General features: G+C 37.1%; 1 protein-coding gene across 11 annotated transcripts in view; it reads right to left on the reverse strand.

Moving 5' to 3' along the window:
• Positions 1–19,026, reverse strand: part of ARHGAP12 (Rho GTPase activating protein 12) — an 80,890-nt gene that overhangs the window by 30,978 nt on the left and 30,886 nt on the right. For 8 of the 11 annotated variants that reach the window (XM_032982629.2, XM_032982625.2, XM_042801942.1 and 5 more), the window contains 3 exons: positions 14,695–14,958; positions 7,477–7,617; positions 5,740–5,820 (listed from right to left, as the gene is read on the reverse strand). In XM_032982629.2, coding sequence (XP_032838520.1) covers positions 5,740–5,820; positions 7,477–7,617; positions 14,695–14,958 — 486 coding nt within the window. The remainder of the gene's footprint in view (positions 1–5,739; positions 5,821–7,476; positions 7,618–14,694; positions 14,959–19,026) is intronic. The other 3 variants (XM_032982632.2, XM_042801943.1, XM_032982633.2) reach the window with 2 other exon arrangements.

Raw genomic sequence — 19,026 nt, forward strand, 5'->3', positions numbered from 1 at the left:
GCAGCAAGCTAAGCAACATGCAGCAGAATTGCCTGTCTGTATTACAAATGAAATCTAAACACTTTTCAGCAGAATCATGTCTAAATCACAGAAGGTTGTCACAAACAGCGGTCCTTGCAGCAGTTATAACACATTTAAATGGGCAACTCAAATGTATTTCTTTCTGAAATAAATTGTTCTGTTTCATAGCAAGAGATTTACACTTCAGTGACACTGGTGAATATTATTTCTGGAAATCCTTCATGCATTTTCCATTTGAGTAACTCAAGGAAATTAAATTTAAACAGTCAAAGACTTATTTTAAAAGTAATTTATCTTTAATTTAAGTCTATGTTAAGAGTTCGGATACAGGCACATGCCTAAATACAGGTGATCTATACTTAAAAGGTGCCTTTGATCTCTAACAGACAACCACGTCCTGAAGGAGAAAGGACATGCAAAGTAATAGGAAATTCTAGTTTTATAACACATTTAATAAGAAAGCAAAGCAACAGTATATGGAGCTCATTAACAAAGCACTGTTAACAACTCAGGAACACTGAGCTATATGCATTTTACCAGCTTAAATAATTTGCATTGGTGATACAAACACTGTTAGTAAACTGACAAGCCTTTAAAGTAAACATTTGACCTTTCTGTCCCATTTCCTCACAATAAAAGCGTCAAGTAAACACTTGGGGGTTGGAACTAGATGACCCTTCCAACCCAAACCATTTTATGATTTTTTGCTCAGGTGGTTATGGGTTGGGGTTTTTTGTTTTACTCGTTACAGGTAGCAGAACACACTACTAAGGGGGAAAAAAAGAAAAAACTTACGTATTTCTGGGCTCGAGACAAACCTCCAATTTTAAAATAAATGGATTAATCTGTGATCTCCAAAAGAGAATCACAGTGAGATACAGATACTGTTTCAGACTGCATTATCACACTGAACTAGCCATCTACTAGATCAGAGAGGGTCCACTGGCTAGAGAGAAACAGCCAGAGCTAGTAGCCTGGCCACGTCAGATGACACCACCCCTGCTACTCTTTGGTCTACATCTACCTAACCTTCTTAGTTCAAAAAGCCTTGCAGAACAGTTTCAGGTCAGATTCATTTATTGACACTCTATAAGACCTGCAGAACTGATGTCTCTCCTAGAGGCACTTACAACAGTATTTCTCAGTGTTTATCAGCAACAAAAAGCAACTAGGTTGGGCTCTCCAGCCCTCAAAAAAATCTTATCTTTACATAACTAAGCAGGCTTTCCATGCCTACACCTTGGTACAATCCTTAAGACAGATCAGGCAAGGGCCATACATTGCAATAAAATTGACTCATTCAAGACTACACACTGCCTGATAGGACGATCTCTGATACACTATGTGCCTTAATAGCATCTTCTTAGGATGCAGTGTTATTTTCTGAATTCTAAGACTTTTGATAATGTAGCACACAACTCCAAATATACACACTACTGCTGCCTGAAAATCCTCCAGAAACTCAAATTTGTCCCATTACATTAACCCCTCCAGCACATCAACTCTGTTTGTTCCTATCAGGAAGGGAGGCCATGAGCAAGATGTTCATAATCTGACCGCATGCACCAAGTAACACAGGCTTCTTGTTAAAACAGCTCTTGGCATAAGAGTAAGGACACCAGTGGTGTAAATTTTTGCCACACAGGGTTATTTTAATTACTGAATTCGCACAGTGTCTTCACCAGCTACTTAAAAGCTTTCTTTGTCTCGGTGTAAAATTTTCTAACCCTCTCAACTGTCAGAATGATTTATATTTAATTTTAACCTGATACATGGCATGGCTCACTCTGTCCTAGCCTAATTGTAACTGAAATAAATGTAACACCCCTGAGTTATTTGTAGCAGCTGTCCACATTCTTATGGAGGCAACCGACACAGATCTGTCGGCTTCAAAAAAACAACAAAAAAAAATATTTCCCTTGGTTTGCATTAACAACATCCTCAGACAGATGAAAGGAAACCGGGCGGGTGAAAGAAGAAAAGAGTAGGAAGCAACAGACAGTTAAAGTTAGTAAATTCACAAAGTTATGCATTTTACTCTCCCTTCCTGCAATCAGAGAGCAAAACAGCAGTATTTGAAAATATTCTGATATCCTAGTACCCTTTAGTACCTTATATGCTCTACCATGTTGTTTGCAGTTATCCCAATAGACTATCTGAAATCAACGATTTATTTATTTATTTATATGTTGCCTCAAAATAAAACCACTCTGTAGTGTTACTACTGTCATTGGCTTTAAATAAACTTTTTTGGTGCTGCGATAGACATAACACCCATGTTACAGCTTTTGCTTTTCTTAACTGAATCAATAACACATTTTTCTTAAGCCTACATAAATAAAAAAGTTTTCAAAGACTTCATTCTCTTTCTTTCTCTAGGGAAAGAAGATTCCTCATTCTCTGCCATAGGGCATCTGGGTGGAAGCAGTTAAGACATCAGCCATGCTGAAGGAACAGAATCTACACAGAACAGGGAGACCACTGGGACAAACAGCTCTATTTCAAATGTAAAAGTGACTGAAAGACACCTCTGAATAATCCCCTCTGTTCACTTCACCGCCTTGGACATCCACTGCTTCACCTTCTAACCTTCAGGATCACTAAGACAGCTATCCCTGAAGAACTCCAAGTCAGGACTGATTGCCACAGGTCCTGATGCTTGCCCAAGCACAAGCGGTGAGCACTTCCCCCCTCCCTTCACACATACACCCCCTCTCCATCTTATTTGATAAGAGAGAAGGTAGAGTGGGAACTACCACGCACCAAGACAAACAAAGAAGACCAGACCAGGCCTCCTGAGTACAGATATACACATTACAGAGAAGGAAAAAAAAAAATAAATAGTCTGACTGCCTTCTCATACTTATCTCAGGTTTGTCATACCACTTGCACTTTTGTCCTTAAAAGCCATCTAGATCATCACATCAGCTGAAAACGTCTCAACTTTCACCAACCAATCCCAAATTTTGCAACAAGAATGTGAAGATGATTTTGTTATTGCTAATGATAGTGCACTGACTTACAGTAGATATGAATGCCAACACACATTTGCTTAAATTATAAAAATTGTATTAGAAAACTGTGTTTCTAGAATAGGGTTATAGCCTCTCAACACAATGTAGATACTGTTCTTTCACTACACAGAAAATAAACATTTTATCAGAGTGACCTATGCAGGAGTGAACTTTTATTTGCTGGTTTGTTTTTTTTGGTTGGTTGGTTGGTTTTTGTTGTTCTCCTACCACCACCACCCCACCCCCCCCCCCAAAATAATTGGCAAGAACCATCAACCAAATGCAGCAGAATGCACAGGCATAGAAGAAAACTTAGTGGTTAAAGATTATTACCCATTTTAAAGAATAATTTGGTATGTTGTTCTCTTCCACTGCAAAAAGCTGGGTCACACTCATCATGAGCCTTAATAGCCTTTTCAGCAGTTGTCTAATCTACTCTATCTCAGATGTCATCTTTAGCCAGAGGCATTCAGCTATTCCTAGATGTTATTTAAATATACATGACTGGAAGGCTTTCTATGAGACTGTCTAAAGTAATTTGTTTTGTAGCTACCCCCCCCTCCCCATCATATACCCTCACAATTTTTAACACATGTACAAGAATACTGGAAGTGTTATTCCCAAGCGGGTTCACATTTACAGTTAATGCTTTAACAGTCAAGACTTTTAATGTTATAGTATTAAACTCAGCTACTGTGCTATCTCCAGAAATCTCCATATGATTTTTAGTTCTAATGAAGTACATATTATAAAGAACCATGTAACAAAAGGATTCTCTTATTTTTCTGGTTTAACACCACTATCCCATCAATTCATTTCACAACAAATTTTGGAAGGCAATATTTGAACTAAATACACTGGGGAAAAACTGGCCAAGAATAGGGTTACTTCCCTAGTAACTTAATCTTCATTTAAGCAAGAATTACAATGCTGAAGTCTTTCTATTGTTTTCTCTCGTCACTCATGAGAGTTTTCAATATAGATTATTTTTCTTCAAAGCAGTTATGCAGTCTGCATTGTCTCTCCATTTCATTCATTCTTAAGCACTTTTGGAACCAGCTTCAGTAAGATTTTCAAGAGACTAATCTTCAATCATGCTTCAATTACAAGTGTAACATCTCTGCTGTATGTTCTACAGATATATAGTCACATAAACTAGCTAAATCTTTTGCTGAAATATTTAATCTATTCCACAGCATTTAAAGTTAAAAGCTATGTATTTCTAGAAATCCTTAGGCTCTTGGATCATGAATTCACGAGTCAATTGCTCATTTACTTCTGTTAACATATTTGCTGCCACCCAAGATTTGCTAGTTTCAAGAAGGAATTGAATTAAATAATGCCCAAATGGCTCATTAACACATCAATACTAGACCCCAACCTTTTATGCTAATATGCCTAAGGTAACAGTTCTGGATTATTTTTGTGACTTATTTATGTGGTTTAAAGCCAAACATAATTTCCTGTTTAGTTCAAATCCAAACCCAGTCAATCTTAGTGGAAAGCAACTTCCTCACAGTCAGAACTTTCTGCATTGCAGGTCATAGAATTAAGTACCCCAGACATTATTCCCCAAAATTAATTTAAATTATACATACTGAACTGACAACTGCTTCTGGTAAAATCTAGTCTAGAAGATTTCCAGACTTTTAATTAATCTAATAGCTAATCAATGGCTAAGTAGCTTTTAAAACTAGTAGTTACAGATTATAGTAGGTTTATGTATGTTACAAGATTTAAGTTATCTAACACATCAGACCAGCATAGGAAAATCCACAAAGCTAACTTAACTATTCAGTGACTCAGATACAAATTCTTTTACTGACAGAACAAAACAGCCTAGTATATAGCTTCATTCATAAATTTCAATGTAAATATTTACTCACAAATATTATTAAACCATTATCTATTAAGGTTGCTCCCTTCTAAGAGGAAGTGACTTAGGTCACCAATTTCTGGACTGGTGGAACAATAATTGAGGAGCATGCTCTTTCATATACTTACGCATACAATTGTGTGAAATTTTTTTTTAATGGTCACCTTACTACATAGAATTGAACAAATGATGTAGTAGCAGGAAAGACACATACAACTGCATCATTATGACAAATGTCCTATAGTCTTTCAAAATTAAAATGAGAATTAAAGAGTATTAGGTACATCCTCAGACTACCAAGTGTCCCTAGCTCTGTAGCTTTCCAACAGCTTCTCATTTTCATTCCAAAAATAATAAATACAAGAACACACTTCTGGTGAAACTGTATCATTCTCAAAGATACCACAAAACACTGCTGAAACTTTTGGTTTTCAACACTTGTCTGTATAAGCATTTTGGACAATACTAAAAATAGACTACATTTTCTCACGAACATTTTGTAGTAAAAAAAAAAATGTTCTTCTTTCCTGTAGAGGTTTTCTTTATCACAGCAAAATCACAGATACTGTTCTGCAGCCTTACATGAAAAGCTCAGTTCAGCAAAGATACAAGATCATCTTTGACATCTGAATAGTCGCATACATCCATTTTTTCAAATCCTTTTTTCTCTCTTCACAATCAGGAATTCCACAAAAATGCAAGAAATAACCAAGTGCGATATCCAAGTCCTCTTGTTGTGAATAACTCCCATTAAAGGCCCCATAGAACATTTATTGAGGAGGAAGAGAAAAGCCTAAGTTGTCAAAGTTTCTGTTTTAGATCACTCACCTTTGGTAGCTCCCATTCTGATCGGGAACCATCAGCACTGTAGTAATATGGTCTGCCTTGTTCATCTGCGTGTTTTATCCACTGTAGAAAGAAATGTCATGATAGAAAATGTAATCTGAGTGACAGTCATAACACAGTAAATCTCTGATACTTGGGATTTAAATTAATTTATAATAAAGTGCCATCCGCTTCAGTGTATAGTGCACAACCTCCATTAACTAACCAAGGTTAATTAACAATGAGAGCAACACAGTTTTCAGCTTTCCGAACTGTGTTCACTGATATTTTTTCCTTCTCTAACTCCTCAGAAAATATTCCTCCAATAACACACAAGAGATTGTGATACACATATATTTCCAAAGATGGGATATCTCACTCTTGCCAACACTATGGTGTCAGTCCAAGGAGGCACAATCTTTGCAGCAGATCTGTCTAAGGATTTTATACATAAAATTACAGAATTACAAGAAGCTCAACCAGAAACTGCTGATAATTTAAGATACAACTGCACTTGTTGAACAACTCAATTTTTAAAACACCAACAGGAACATGAGATACAGTTCCTAAATAAATCATCAAGATGATATAATTTTTGTAACCTCTATAAGCAACTCCCACAATCAAAGAGCTAAAACTATGCCAACTGTGACCAGTTATACAGAAAGGAAATAATTGTAATGAGCAAGTCTACAAGGAGACCATACAAAAATATGCACATTTACACTCACAGCAAGGCTCTTGGGTGAAGCAGGTTTCACAAGATTGCCTTCTGACAAACTGTGATAGGAAACCCTCTTTCCTATCAATCCCAGTGCAATTTAAAAAAAAGTTGTTATATTTCCCAAAACATAGGTATGTGCTCTACAGATGGTTAGCAGAAATAGAATAGCAGGATAAAATTCCCAAACTGACATAGAACTCAATTATTTTAAAACTACTTTAAAAAAAAAAAAAAAAAGAACACCACAACAAAAAAAACACCACAACTTGCATACATCAACCAGAGAAGAGATGGTGCTATAATAAGATAAACTACTGATTCAATGAACGTTTTCTGAAGTTAAAAAAAAAGGCAACTTTAGTGAATAATTAGGAAAATGGATTGCTTTACAAATATAAACAAATACTAATCCTCATTCATCCTAGTCATTAATACTACATGGGGGAAATTTTTACGACTGCCCAGAATCACAGGAAGTTGTCAGTAGCAAATAGGTAATCAGAATAGAACATAAATCTGCTGATATGGCTGTAGTTTAATTTAAAAGTTTGGCTACATCTGAAAGCAGTACTGAAAATCTCAAGTAAAGTAAATGATGAAACCGATAAAGCAGCAATATTTTCAGTTTGACACCATCCTAAATGGAATGCCTATATAGACAAGAACAGCTCTTAAATGACAGTAAGAAAAATGTTATATTGGTAAAGTTCATTCCTGAAGTGAAAACAAAAGGATGGGGGAGGGCAGAAATTTTTTAAAAAATTATACATAGTATGTTCATTTAATACAATCTGATACCCAACTGGAAATAAGAAAGCTTTGCCTAAATAGTAAAGAACATACATAAGGGAAAAAAAAAAAAACGCAGATCAGTTGCTAAAGTTTCATGCATATTTAAAAAACAAATGGAGGTACAGCTGAGGTATTCTTTTCACTTCTAGAAAAGAAATCTGCATTTCTAACAGTGAATTAGTGGAAAAGATTTAGAACACATGATGAGAAGAAGGAAAAAGTACCTTTTCATTAGTATAGTCATTGGTATATAAGGTTTGACCATGTTCATCCAACTCTTCTGACCAACCCTTTGGAGGAGAACCATACTGACTATCTGACTGGCTGTAACAAGAACTGTGGTCGTTTTCTTCTGATGAAAGATGCTACAAGTAGTCAGAAACACACAAGGAGTTTTGAGAATGAAAGCGCTTTAAAATCTGAAAGATCAAAGATTATTTGACTAGAAAGAGAATAGTAATAAATTCAGGGAGTTCACATTCTTATATCCCACATCAGAGAATAAGAGATACATTTTTACAGTACAGAAATATTTGATAATTGCTAGGCAATTCAAAGTATTTTCAGAACTGGTTATATATACTGATACAATTTTTTTTTAAATTCTGCTATAGATTTCAGCTACTGAAATTTAAACTCTGATGGTTTTGCTGCTCCAAATTTTATTCCTACAACTTTACATTACTGAATGATGGAGAGAGTTAGCTTTAGTAATCTGCATTGTCTCAAAAAACTTGGGAGATCGGCTAACTTGGTTTTCTAGCAACATCCCAAACTTCATTCCTAAATCCTTTTCTTCCCTTTCCAAATAGTATCTGGAAACACAATAATCATTAAGGACAACTTTAAACTCCATTTGCACCTTTGTAGGTCCCAGCACTTTACAGTACTTGTGCAATGCATCCTAACTCCTTCCAACTCTGGTAAGTGTGACAATGAGCAACCCAAAAGCAAGGCTTTCTACCTCACACAGCTAGCCAAACTGTAAGATTATTTCCTGAAGGTAGAAGTAAATTATAACATAAAGAACAAGTTTGACATGTAAAGTAGAAAAAAGCACCCATCCATGCATTAAATAAATAAATCTCCATGTATTTATCTCCCACAATATCTCTATGTCACAGTCTCCTGAGGAATTCAGTGTAGATTCCCTTTCACACTATCTTGGATCCCTGGCTAGTAGGAGGCATAACACTAAAGAGGGAACACATCCTGCTATTTAAGAAATCACGAGAGTTAAATATTGGCTAAGGTTCAGTAACACAAGTACAAGGGTTTGGAAGAAAACTAGAAAGCTGGAGAAAGACAGAATTTCAATTTTAAACTAAAAAACCCCCTCCTGAAAAACTTAAATCTTCCCCAAAAATATCCAGTTATCAGAAACTCACCAGTTTTAAAAGTCAGTGGTTTTAGACTATGTGTTTAGTGACATTTCCAAATGATCATTACACAGGCTTTTGGTGTTACCTTCTGAATACCTTACCACTTGTGTGACACAAACTCCCTATGCTGACACGAGCCAGCTTACCAAGCACAGCAAAACTCATGGGAAATTTTCAGGTCATTAATAAAATAACATGAACAAATGTAAGCGTCCTCTACAGCCTACAGAATGTGAGCATGTAAACTACGGATTAAACAGTGCCACCTCTCTTGCACATGGGGTAATATGAAATTCTAAAGTGTTAAATTTCTAACCACTTGGGGAAAAAAAAAAAAAAAAAAAAAATCTTCAATTCCGTTTTTGCACTTCAAGAAGTAAGACTGAAGAGTTGGTAAGAGTGCTATTGGCCCCATATGAATTACTGCTTTAGAAGATAAGATATATTACGTCACACGTATTTAACTTAATATTTAACCATTAAAATATAATGTTAAATTCATTGGCATATGTTCAAAGTAGTAATAATAGAAATGTCCAGAGTCTACCATTAACAGCAATTATTACCTAATAATGTAATGCATTTGTATTTGCCTCTTCCAAGCAACTCCTGATACTGAGGAAACACTGCACACATGTAAAACTAAATGAAGACTTAAAAAATTAAAGCTTTCCTAGGAAAACCACTTTTGTTCCGTGAGAATGACTGTTAATGTGTCTATCTGTAAGATGCCTAATAACAGCCTTGATGCTTCAAGGCTTAACTAATCTTAGGGACCTTTGCAGACCTAAACTTAAACAAAATTCACCAGTTTTTACAAAGTTTACCAAGGCAAGGCATTCCCTTGTCCCTCAGCTAGTAGAAACAACTGCTAAAAGCTGCACCAACAGGGACTAGAGAACACTGGCCAAACCACATTCAGCACCTTTCAATTGAACTTTCAACACTTTTTCAGTATTAACTGCCTATACTATCATCCATGCTTTTTCTTAGAGTCTCATCCCCCAATTATACTAGTCCACATTTAAATAAAGCCATCTTAAGCAGACAGCTGTCCAACCTTACACCTTGTCATAACTTTGCTCTGACACTAAACAGAATTAACAGAAAAGGTCGCCCACATCATCACTTCTACTGTCTCCTCTCCCTTGGCTTTTTACCATTTACATGGAAAGTTCTTGAGGGCAGAGACCAGTTCATCACCATACATTTAATAAAAAAATGAACAGTTATGGTCTCTTGTCTATCATTTAACCAGACTAGTTTTGAAAGTTACCACTACTTCTAAAAATCAAAATAATAATAAAAAAATACTGACTAAAGAAGTTAGCATCCCTTTATTACCCTTTGTTTATTTTGAAGCAAAACAGAGGGAACAAAACTGCACCTTGGCCACACGTTTTAAGTGTAGTTTTTCAATTTAAATAGAATTATGTTGCTTTTCTGCAGCTTGTTGGTTTGTTGGCCTCTACTTCACATTATGGTCTCTTTGCTAGGTATTAGAGGTTTGCCTTTCTCTGATATGATGACATCTCAATCCTTTTACAGTCCACCTTAATTAAATTGCTTTACAATATGACAAATTTCTCCCAGTTACTGCTAAGCACTCCTTCCTCCAATACATTAACAAGTCACTACTTCTGATAAATTTTATCTTTAATTCCAAAAATCTTGATAAACTTTCCTAGATGCCTTGTCAATAGGACTTCAATGCTTCCCCCACCCCATTCAAATATAACAGTTTTAGGTTATGGCAGTTTCTTGTGCCATAGCTGTTACCAACTTCTTTGACAAATTAGGTACAATTTTGCCCCTTCTTAATTATCCAATCAAATTCATTTTGCTAATTACAAAGTTCTAAGACCAAACTATAAGCTATTTCACATTCTAATATATTACAACTATATTAGAACAAATGAACATTTAAAGTTATCATTTTTACGTCACCTTGCCATTTTGCTACCTAATACGATACAAGCTCCTCTGAGGATAAATCAGCAGATACAACTAGTATTTAACCTTCCTGCATATGCCCTTCTATTACTGAATGTAAAGAGAATGAGCATAACTCAGACTAGTGTGTAAAAGCCAAATTAACCTCATTATAATAAATTAAATCTGGTTTTACTAATATTATTAAGACATATTTGCTCTAAGTCTTCATAATCAGACAAAATTTGGGATGTCCTATATTTTAGTGTCGCTTAGGCTCAGACCTCAACCTTTGAGCATTTTTGTTTTATTATTCAGAGGTCATAAACAAAAAGGTGAAGATGAACAGTGGAGTGTGAAGTATGCTTCCAAATGCAGAACAGAAAAGGAGGGGGTGGGGGGGGGAAAGGCAGCTTCAAAATCAACATATGACTGCTGGAAAGTGGATTGACATGACCTTGCAATATATCTCCCTAGACTCAAACTTTGATAACCCGGTCAGAGTGAACACAAATTACTTCAGGAACTTGTGCTACTGGAAATATAAACTTGTGTCTAGTTGAAAATTAATCAAAACATGAATCATCCATCGGTCTTAAAGACTGAAAATATGATATATAGAACTGTCCCAAGGCCCATCCATGATACCTCAAGCATCACAAATAAAGAGAAGAATCAAGCTGAAATAAGTTACAGGGAATAAAAAAAAAAATAATTTAAAAAATCAAGCTTTCTGAACATGCAACCATGTGGTGAAGTCATGGTACAGAAGTATGAGTAAGAGTCAGAAGGATCACTGGCAGATGGGAAGGGAGAAAGTTATTGTCTTTCCATGAAAGGAAGAATGATAACAACAGAAAACCAGATATACTTACTACAAGGAGAGTTACTACTCAAAAAAAAGCAATCACCTTGTCCAGACCAAAAAGGGTCTTATCCAGCAAAAGCACAGCCAGTAACAAATTAACAGACCACTGTCAGAGATACCAAAGCCAGTCACAAACATTTCGCCAGTTTACCTGATGCTGCCACTAGCCTGTGGCAAGAAAGTTTCACAGAGTCATTTAGGTTGGAAAAGACTTTTAAGATCGAGTCCAACTTAACTTAGCACTGTCAAATCCACCACTACACCATGTCCCTAAGTGCCACATCTACATGTCTTTTAAATACCTCCAGGGATGCTGACTCAACCACTTCCCTGGGCAGCCTGTTCCAATGCCTGACAACCCTTTCGGTGAAGACATTTTTCCTAACATCCAATCTAAACCTCCCCTGGCACAACTTTAGGCTATTTCCTCTTGTCCTATCACTTGTTACTTAGGAGAAGAGACCTACACCCACTTCGTTACAACCTCCTCTTGAATAGGTATAGAGAATGATAAGGTCTCCTGCCAGCCTTCTTGAAACTAAACACCCCCAGCTCCCTCTGCCACGCCTCGCAGGACTTGTGCTCTAGACCCTATACCAGCTTTGTTGCTCTTCTTTGGACACACTCCAGCACCTCAATGTCCTTGTAGTGAGGGGCCCAAAACTGAACACAGTATTCAAGGTGCAGCCTCACCAGTGCTGAGTACAGGGGAACGATCACTTCCCTAATCCTGCCGGCCACACTAGTTCTGAGAGAAGCCAGGATGCCATTGGCCTTCTTGGCCACCTGGGCACACTGCTGGCTCATATTCAGCCCACTGTAGACCAACACCCACCCCTAGGTCCTTTTCCGCCGGGCAGCTTTCCAGCCACTCTTCCCCAAGCCTGTAGCATTGCTTGGGGTTGTTGTGACCCAAGTGCAGGGCCCGGCACTTGGCCTTGTTGAACTTCGTACAATTGGCCTCAGCCCATCGATCCAGTCTGCCCAGATCCCTCTGTAGAGCCCTTCTACCCTCAAGCACATCAATACTCCCACCCAATTTGGTGTCATCTGCAAACTTACTGAGCGTGCACTCAATCCCCACACCCAGAGCATTGATAAAAGACATTGGTCGAAGACATTAAACAGAACTGGCCCCAATACTGAGCCCTGAGGAACACCACTTGTGACCAGCTGCCAACTTGATAGAACTCCATTTACTATCACCCTTTGGGCTCAGCCATCCAGCCAGTTTTCTACCCAGCAAAGAGTATGCCCATCCAAGCCATGAGCAGCCATTGTCTCCAGGAGAACGAGGTGGGAAACAGTATCAAAGGCTTTAGTAAAGTCCAGCGAAACAACATCCACAACCTTTCGCTCTTTGGCTGTTTAAATGTTTGCCAGTCACAGCTGCTATGAAGGTCACTGCCAAAGGCAAAGAAAGGGTCCCTTTTCCCTTTCTCTTCTGTTTCTGGCACTACCAACCCATAGGTAGATTTCTACAGCAGCGCTTCCAGCAATCTAAAATTTTTTTGAGCAGCTCACAATTACATTTTAAAACTAAACATTGCAATAGGCTCAAAAGGAAATCCACCTAAATGATACATATTTGAAAAGGTTCTAAAAAGTGAAATATGTACAAGATTTCTTGATAAATGTTTGCTTTCTTTCAATCTGGAAAGCGATTAACTTGTTTGAACACAAGAGCACTGTTTTAAGCGTATTTAAATAGGAATATCCATCTCTCAATTATTCCTTTGCTTTATCTGCACCACTGCAGTTCAGATAAATACACACCACTGTCTGGCTCTCCCTAGCAACTGGCTGCACAGATTACATCTGCACCTCAAATATTAGCCCAAATCATCTTTTAACATAAATAATTTCATGGTAAGCTTCAACTCTCTTAAGCAAGGTCTAGCGGCAAAGCTTTCACAAAAGCAAAAAGTTTGCATAATGAAAAAATCCACTGATACCTCTAAAGAATACGTTTACGGCCTGAATGTAAATCTAGTCAAAAGTTCCTACAGATAATTGCCAACAGCAGGGGTGGATTTCCTCCCCCCCATCAGCATTTGCTACCCTTGGATGTAGACACTTGGCTAGGTAAAGCTTCTAGCACAGTAATTTTAATGTTTCCATCTTCTGTTCTCTAGGATATCATTCACAGAATAAAGGATTTTCTCAAAGTTAACACAGTTAGATAATAAAATATTGCTCCTTTAACTGCTCTTTTTCCTAGTTTGTTCTAGGGCTATCCAAGGCAGAAATCACTGACGAGTGTGTAAAAGCAAATCTCCTAAGCAAATGATTAAATAAAATGCTGCAATAAGTTATCCAGCTAAGCTTGGTTTTCTATTTGCTATGATTATTCCACCTCTTTAAGAACTCATGAATTAAAATCTGAGTTTGAACAGTCACATATGCCCCTTTTTTTAAAAAAAATAAACTTTTTTAAAGCATCATATAATATTTTGAATTATTAATAGTATGTATAAACCTAAAAACTAAAATAAAAATAAATATATTTTAATTTGATAAAAGCTTCAATTATGTCAGTATTTCTGATGTGGGTAGAAAGTGCTGTGGAACTCCATTAAGTCTGGTTTTGACGCCAGAACTCTAGAGTTCTCTACATCCATCTTAATCTCTAAATCCATTTTAATTTCTCTCTACAAAAATATTTTCCTCTATCAGAAAAACATCTCATTTAAATTCACTGAGATAGCATTAACCAAGCAGTAGCAAACACCTGTATATCCCCTGCCTTTGTTTTACTGTGTATTTAACTGATATTAATAAAAATAATATAATTCCCCTTACCTTTTTCAATACATCCTCATAAATCCTGCTTCTAGAAACACTGTAACACTCCTTTTCCCCCCACTTCTCTGCCAAAAATGTGTCAAATACACTGGAGAAGAGAGTGTACTCCATGTCAGAGAAGTTACAATGGTTGTCTTACTCTATTATCATTTATTGTCCTATTAGTTTCAAAATACCTTAATTTTCCTTTAGCTTTAAACAAAAAGCTGCAAGACCTGATGAGAGACTGTACGGCATTTTTACAACTTACTACTCTCGTACATAGTTCACGTACACATTACTATACACAAAAGTGACTGAACAACTACATTGTTTACTACTTCATACGAAGACACAAGACAAGACCAGAAAGACAAATGAAGCTACTCCTTGACACCTCGAAACTCAGCAATACCAAATTCCATGGCAAAACAGCATTCACATGCGTTACTGCTTGTGATCTCAGAAGGAACTACCTCATGATCTGCATGGCTGTGAGAATCCCCTTTATTAATGCTTGCGTCTCGGGCCCACCGTGGAGGTTTCCAGGTTCGTTCCTGTGATCCTCTGTTGTAGTAATAACAGCGTCCTGTTGTATCTTTATGGGTTTCCCATTCCCCATTTATTTGGACTGGAGCACTTGTAGGTAGTGGCGGAAGTGCAGACTGAGATATTTTCAGTTCTTGTAAATTAGCATAAACTGGTGAATCAGGCCTCCCTTGGCTTGGTGGAGTAGTTGGCTATTGAGAGAAGAAATGCATTGTTAAAGAGCAAATGAATTTTAGAATGGTCCCTTACAAATCAGAATATATTACAGTAGTGAAACAAACCAACAAACTCCCTTTTTTGTTGTTAAGTACAAAAGCACAAAGGACAGACACAAAATGCTGAGGCGTGAAAACATTAGATCGTTAACTACAAGGTAGATATCACAACCTGTTCTTATTTAATACTGAAACATTTTTTCAGCATTTCTCCAGATGACAGCTGATAATTATGTCTTATAGTGGATTTGAAATAGACTGGAATCATCATCAAAATAATTATATGCCTGCCTTATTGAAAAACTTAAGCTTTACAGTTCAAGTATTGCTCAGGAACTGTAAATAATGTCATCTTGTTCAAGACAAAACATAGCATTTCTGAGATGCCACTTGTTAGGCAAAAATGGCTCCCCAACCTTTCCCCCTCACTGCTAACACAGATGATGGTGAATGCAAAAGCAGCACTTTTATCTTCTCAGCAAGATCTAACCAGACAGTTCAGCTGGAAAGATGAGCACAATGACGTGACTAAGAAACTCTGGAAAACAACTGGACAGTTTACCTGTATGCCTTTTCAAACAGATGCTTATTTAAAAATATTACAGGCAGTATCACCAAGTGTTCAGATTACCACTCTCTTCTAGAAATTAAGTGGATATACATTTTATTCATATACAGGAATACAAGTAGCACAACAAATACCTACACGAAAACAAGACACTAATGACAGTTTCTCATTAATAAATAGTTTGTTAACATGAAGGCCAGGAGAAAGCATGGTTAAAAGTCCACGACACTCTCGGAAACCATGAGCACTTTCATATAAGCCACTAAAGCATTCAGGAGAGAAAAATGCTTTCAGATGTTCCATTTTTGAAGTGTAATACAAGTATGTAAGATACCCTGCAGAATACAAGAGCATGTGTTTTCACAAAAGCTGTGATTATGAGATTGTGAAAGCAGCTTGTTATTAAAACAAATATAATAGATTCCTGGTAATGCACTGCCATCTCTATTTTAGGGCACATTATTTAGGTAACCTCAAGGAAGTAACTGTATAATTTATACTATCCCTTCCCCCTGATTGGTTTAATTCAGAAGCTTTGCTGCAGGCAAGTCCTTGTGCCTCTTGTTGCATCTTTCACAGGAAAAAATAACATACTGCATTACATAAAAGATCTTTTATAATGTACTTTTAAATATTAAAATCATAAACTGCTAATCTAGACCACATCTAATCATAAATTATCGGGGTTTGCTCAGGCAACACAGCATATCATACCACACAATCAGATATAAACTGATTGTACCATATCTAGAACCAAATATGGGCAATATCCACAACCAAAAGGGGAAACAGCTAGAGAGGAACTTAGTGAGATTAAAACAGGCATGGACTTGTTTTGTGCACCTTTAAAAGAGAAAACATAGTTTACTAGATTTACCAAGAACAGTATGTTTAAGGCAAACCACAAGTGGGGGAAGATAAGAAAAAACCTGCAGTGCTGGCAAAATCAGAGAGCCAAAACTAATTAGTATCCTTCTCTACCTAATTAAAAGGAAAAAAACTTTGATGAACAGTAAAAGACTTTTTCTACTATCCACATCTCATGTGTGCCCCCCACTTCTTTCCTCCCTCCCTCCCCCTTTTTTTGGTTGGTCAGTTTTGGGGTTTTTTGTTTTTTTTTTTTTTTTCTTTGTGGGTGGGTAAAACAGCTGCCTTTGGTAGAGGTGCTCTTGAGAGCACTAACCACATAAAGAACACTACTATGAATGAAGCATCACCCCACTGCCTTCAGGGATGAATCCCGGACTCCCCAGGATGCTGTAACCTCAAGGTCTCCTCTTTCAAGAGCGAAGTTTCTGCATTCATTTCTCAATCGGCCTGCAGAGCTGCATTTTCCACATAAATTGTCCTGCCATTAAACCAACAGGCTTGTCATTTGAAGCAGCAACTTACACCTGCACTGGGCAATGCACAAACCTTCAGGTTCTTCCTCTATTTCAAGGAAGTGGCAAAAGCAGCACCACCAAGCACCCTGGTGCTGTGTCAGGAGGCCGGTGGCTTGCACAACACTCATGTCCTAAAATTGCTCTTCCACACGAGACAGTTAAAAGGCTTTGCTGTGTGGCCTGCATTTGCCAGTTGCTTTTTCATTTTTATTCAGACAATGAAGTGCCATTATTAAAAGAACAGTTCTGTGTATTAAACAAATAGAAAGCCTATGACACAGAACACTTGATACAGTTTTTAGTACAATTTCTCAAGCAACACATAGGAATATGGCTCAGAGGCTTCACACTGAGGTCTTCAATGATTTTGGTATTATAAACAGAACTACTCCAGGTGAAACTGCAGTTCATGTATATATGTGCTAAGCCAATACTGAAAGCCCACAACCAACATACTGCCACATAACTCAGGCAGCACACTAGTTAAGTTTAAAACTAACATGATATGAAAGCACAATGAGGGGTTTTCTTCTGAATGCTTAGTATTTCCAAACTCAATATACCTATTTCTGGTTTTCAAGGGAAAGCCAGAACTTTTGTCCTGAACAACAAACAAGACATCTAACTGTCCTGCTAACCAAGCCTCCAGCCATTTTCACTCCCTGTTGCTCTCTTCTGAGAGATTTTTGGGGGAGAATTGCAAGATTTTTAAAAGGCACCTGTAAGTTACTGCTTTCAGCAAAGCATAAAAACTGCAAAGCCATTAGTCTAACTACAACACACAGCTTAGCTCATAAGTATGTCTTTCAGGGATACAACTTTCTTATCAGGAACTATTTTAAATAACCACATAGCATACAATACTTCCTCATACCTCAAGCCACGCAATGAGGTATGTTGTTTTGTCTACAATAATGCTCAGTTCAACACCACCCAACCTCACCAAGGCTAATTTGGTGAAGAATTACTCATTTATTGATGAGAAAAACAGCTTTTAGAAAGCTCAAAGTTTCCTGAAATTAACTTCAGTGTACTTCCTACATTCAGCGTTGGCAGGATGGTCAATGCTCTCCCCACCTCAGCTTAGGAAGGAGAACCCTGCTGAGAGGCAGGTCCCACTAGATGCCTCTGTAGAGCTCCCAGGCCTGCACCACCTTGCAGCTTCACTTCAGATGACTGTTTTAAGTTCAAGACATCATTCTGCAAAAACCTTTAACAGTTTCAAGTCAAAAAGCATATTAATTTAACTTTCAATTTACCAAACCCACTACTCATTACTAATGTATAAATCTGAATAGATAGAACATTACATAGGAAAAAATAGTTTGACCACTTCCATAGCTGTCTTCCCAAAACCAGACATATATAGTTAAAGAAAACTTAAATTTATGCTAAACACTAAGTAGCTCTGTATGTATGTGAGGACTTCCACCTAGAAGTTCACTCCCTGAGCTTCATTTTTGTAGTAACAACTTCTGAGTGCTTATAAACATGGAATTAAATCTACCAAGAGACTCCTTGTCTTCTCACTATCAGAATCACAAGAACACGTCCTTCAGCATGCCCATGCATGCACACACAAAATGCCTTATACTCAAAACATTTCAACATTCATTTGCTCTTTGATACGGATTTCAGACTTTTTCACGTTGCCTTCTCCCACTAAGAACAGTGAAGGACTCTTGCTAGAAAAGTGATAAAGAAAAATTACAAAGCAGAAATAGTTCTATGATGCTACAACTTGAATGAAAATTGTACAACCTGTTAAACACTATGACAACTTTATGAACATAAGGACCTCTCCCTGAGCTCACTAATGCTCTGTATTTTAATATTTTTAGAAATCTGCCATATTTAAGTTCAGTCTCACAAAAAAGTCTGCTAGCACTAAATCCTTGCAAATTGATAAGGAAAGAGTTTTATGAAGGCTGGACAGTTTCCAGGATCAACACACAACATTCTTCAAATAGGAACTGTACACACAGCTTTTTCAGAAGACAGATTTTATACTAACACAGTAGGAAGCAGATATGTGCCTTTTAATGAAACAACCTGTTAATCATTCATGAATGAACAGTCAACATTTTCAAC

The sequence above is a fragment of the Tyto alba genome, unplaced genomic scaffold (genome assembly GCF_018691265.1).
Source record: "Tyto alba isolate M040663 unplaced genomic scaffold, T.alba_DEE_v4.0 Super-Scaffold_38, whole genome shotgun sequence".
Classification (NCBI taxonomy): Eukaryota; Metazoa; Chordata; class Aves; order Strigiformes; family Tytonidae; genus Tyto; species Tyto alba.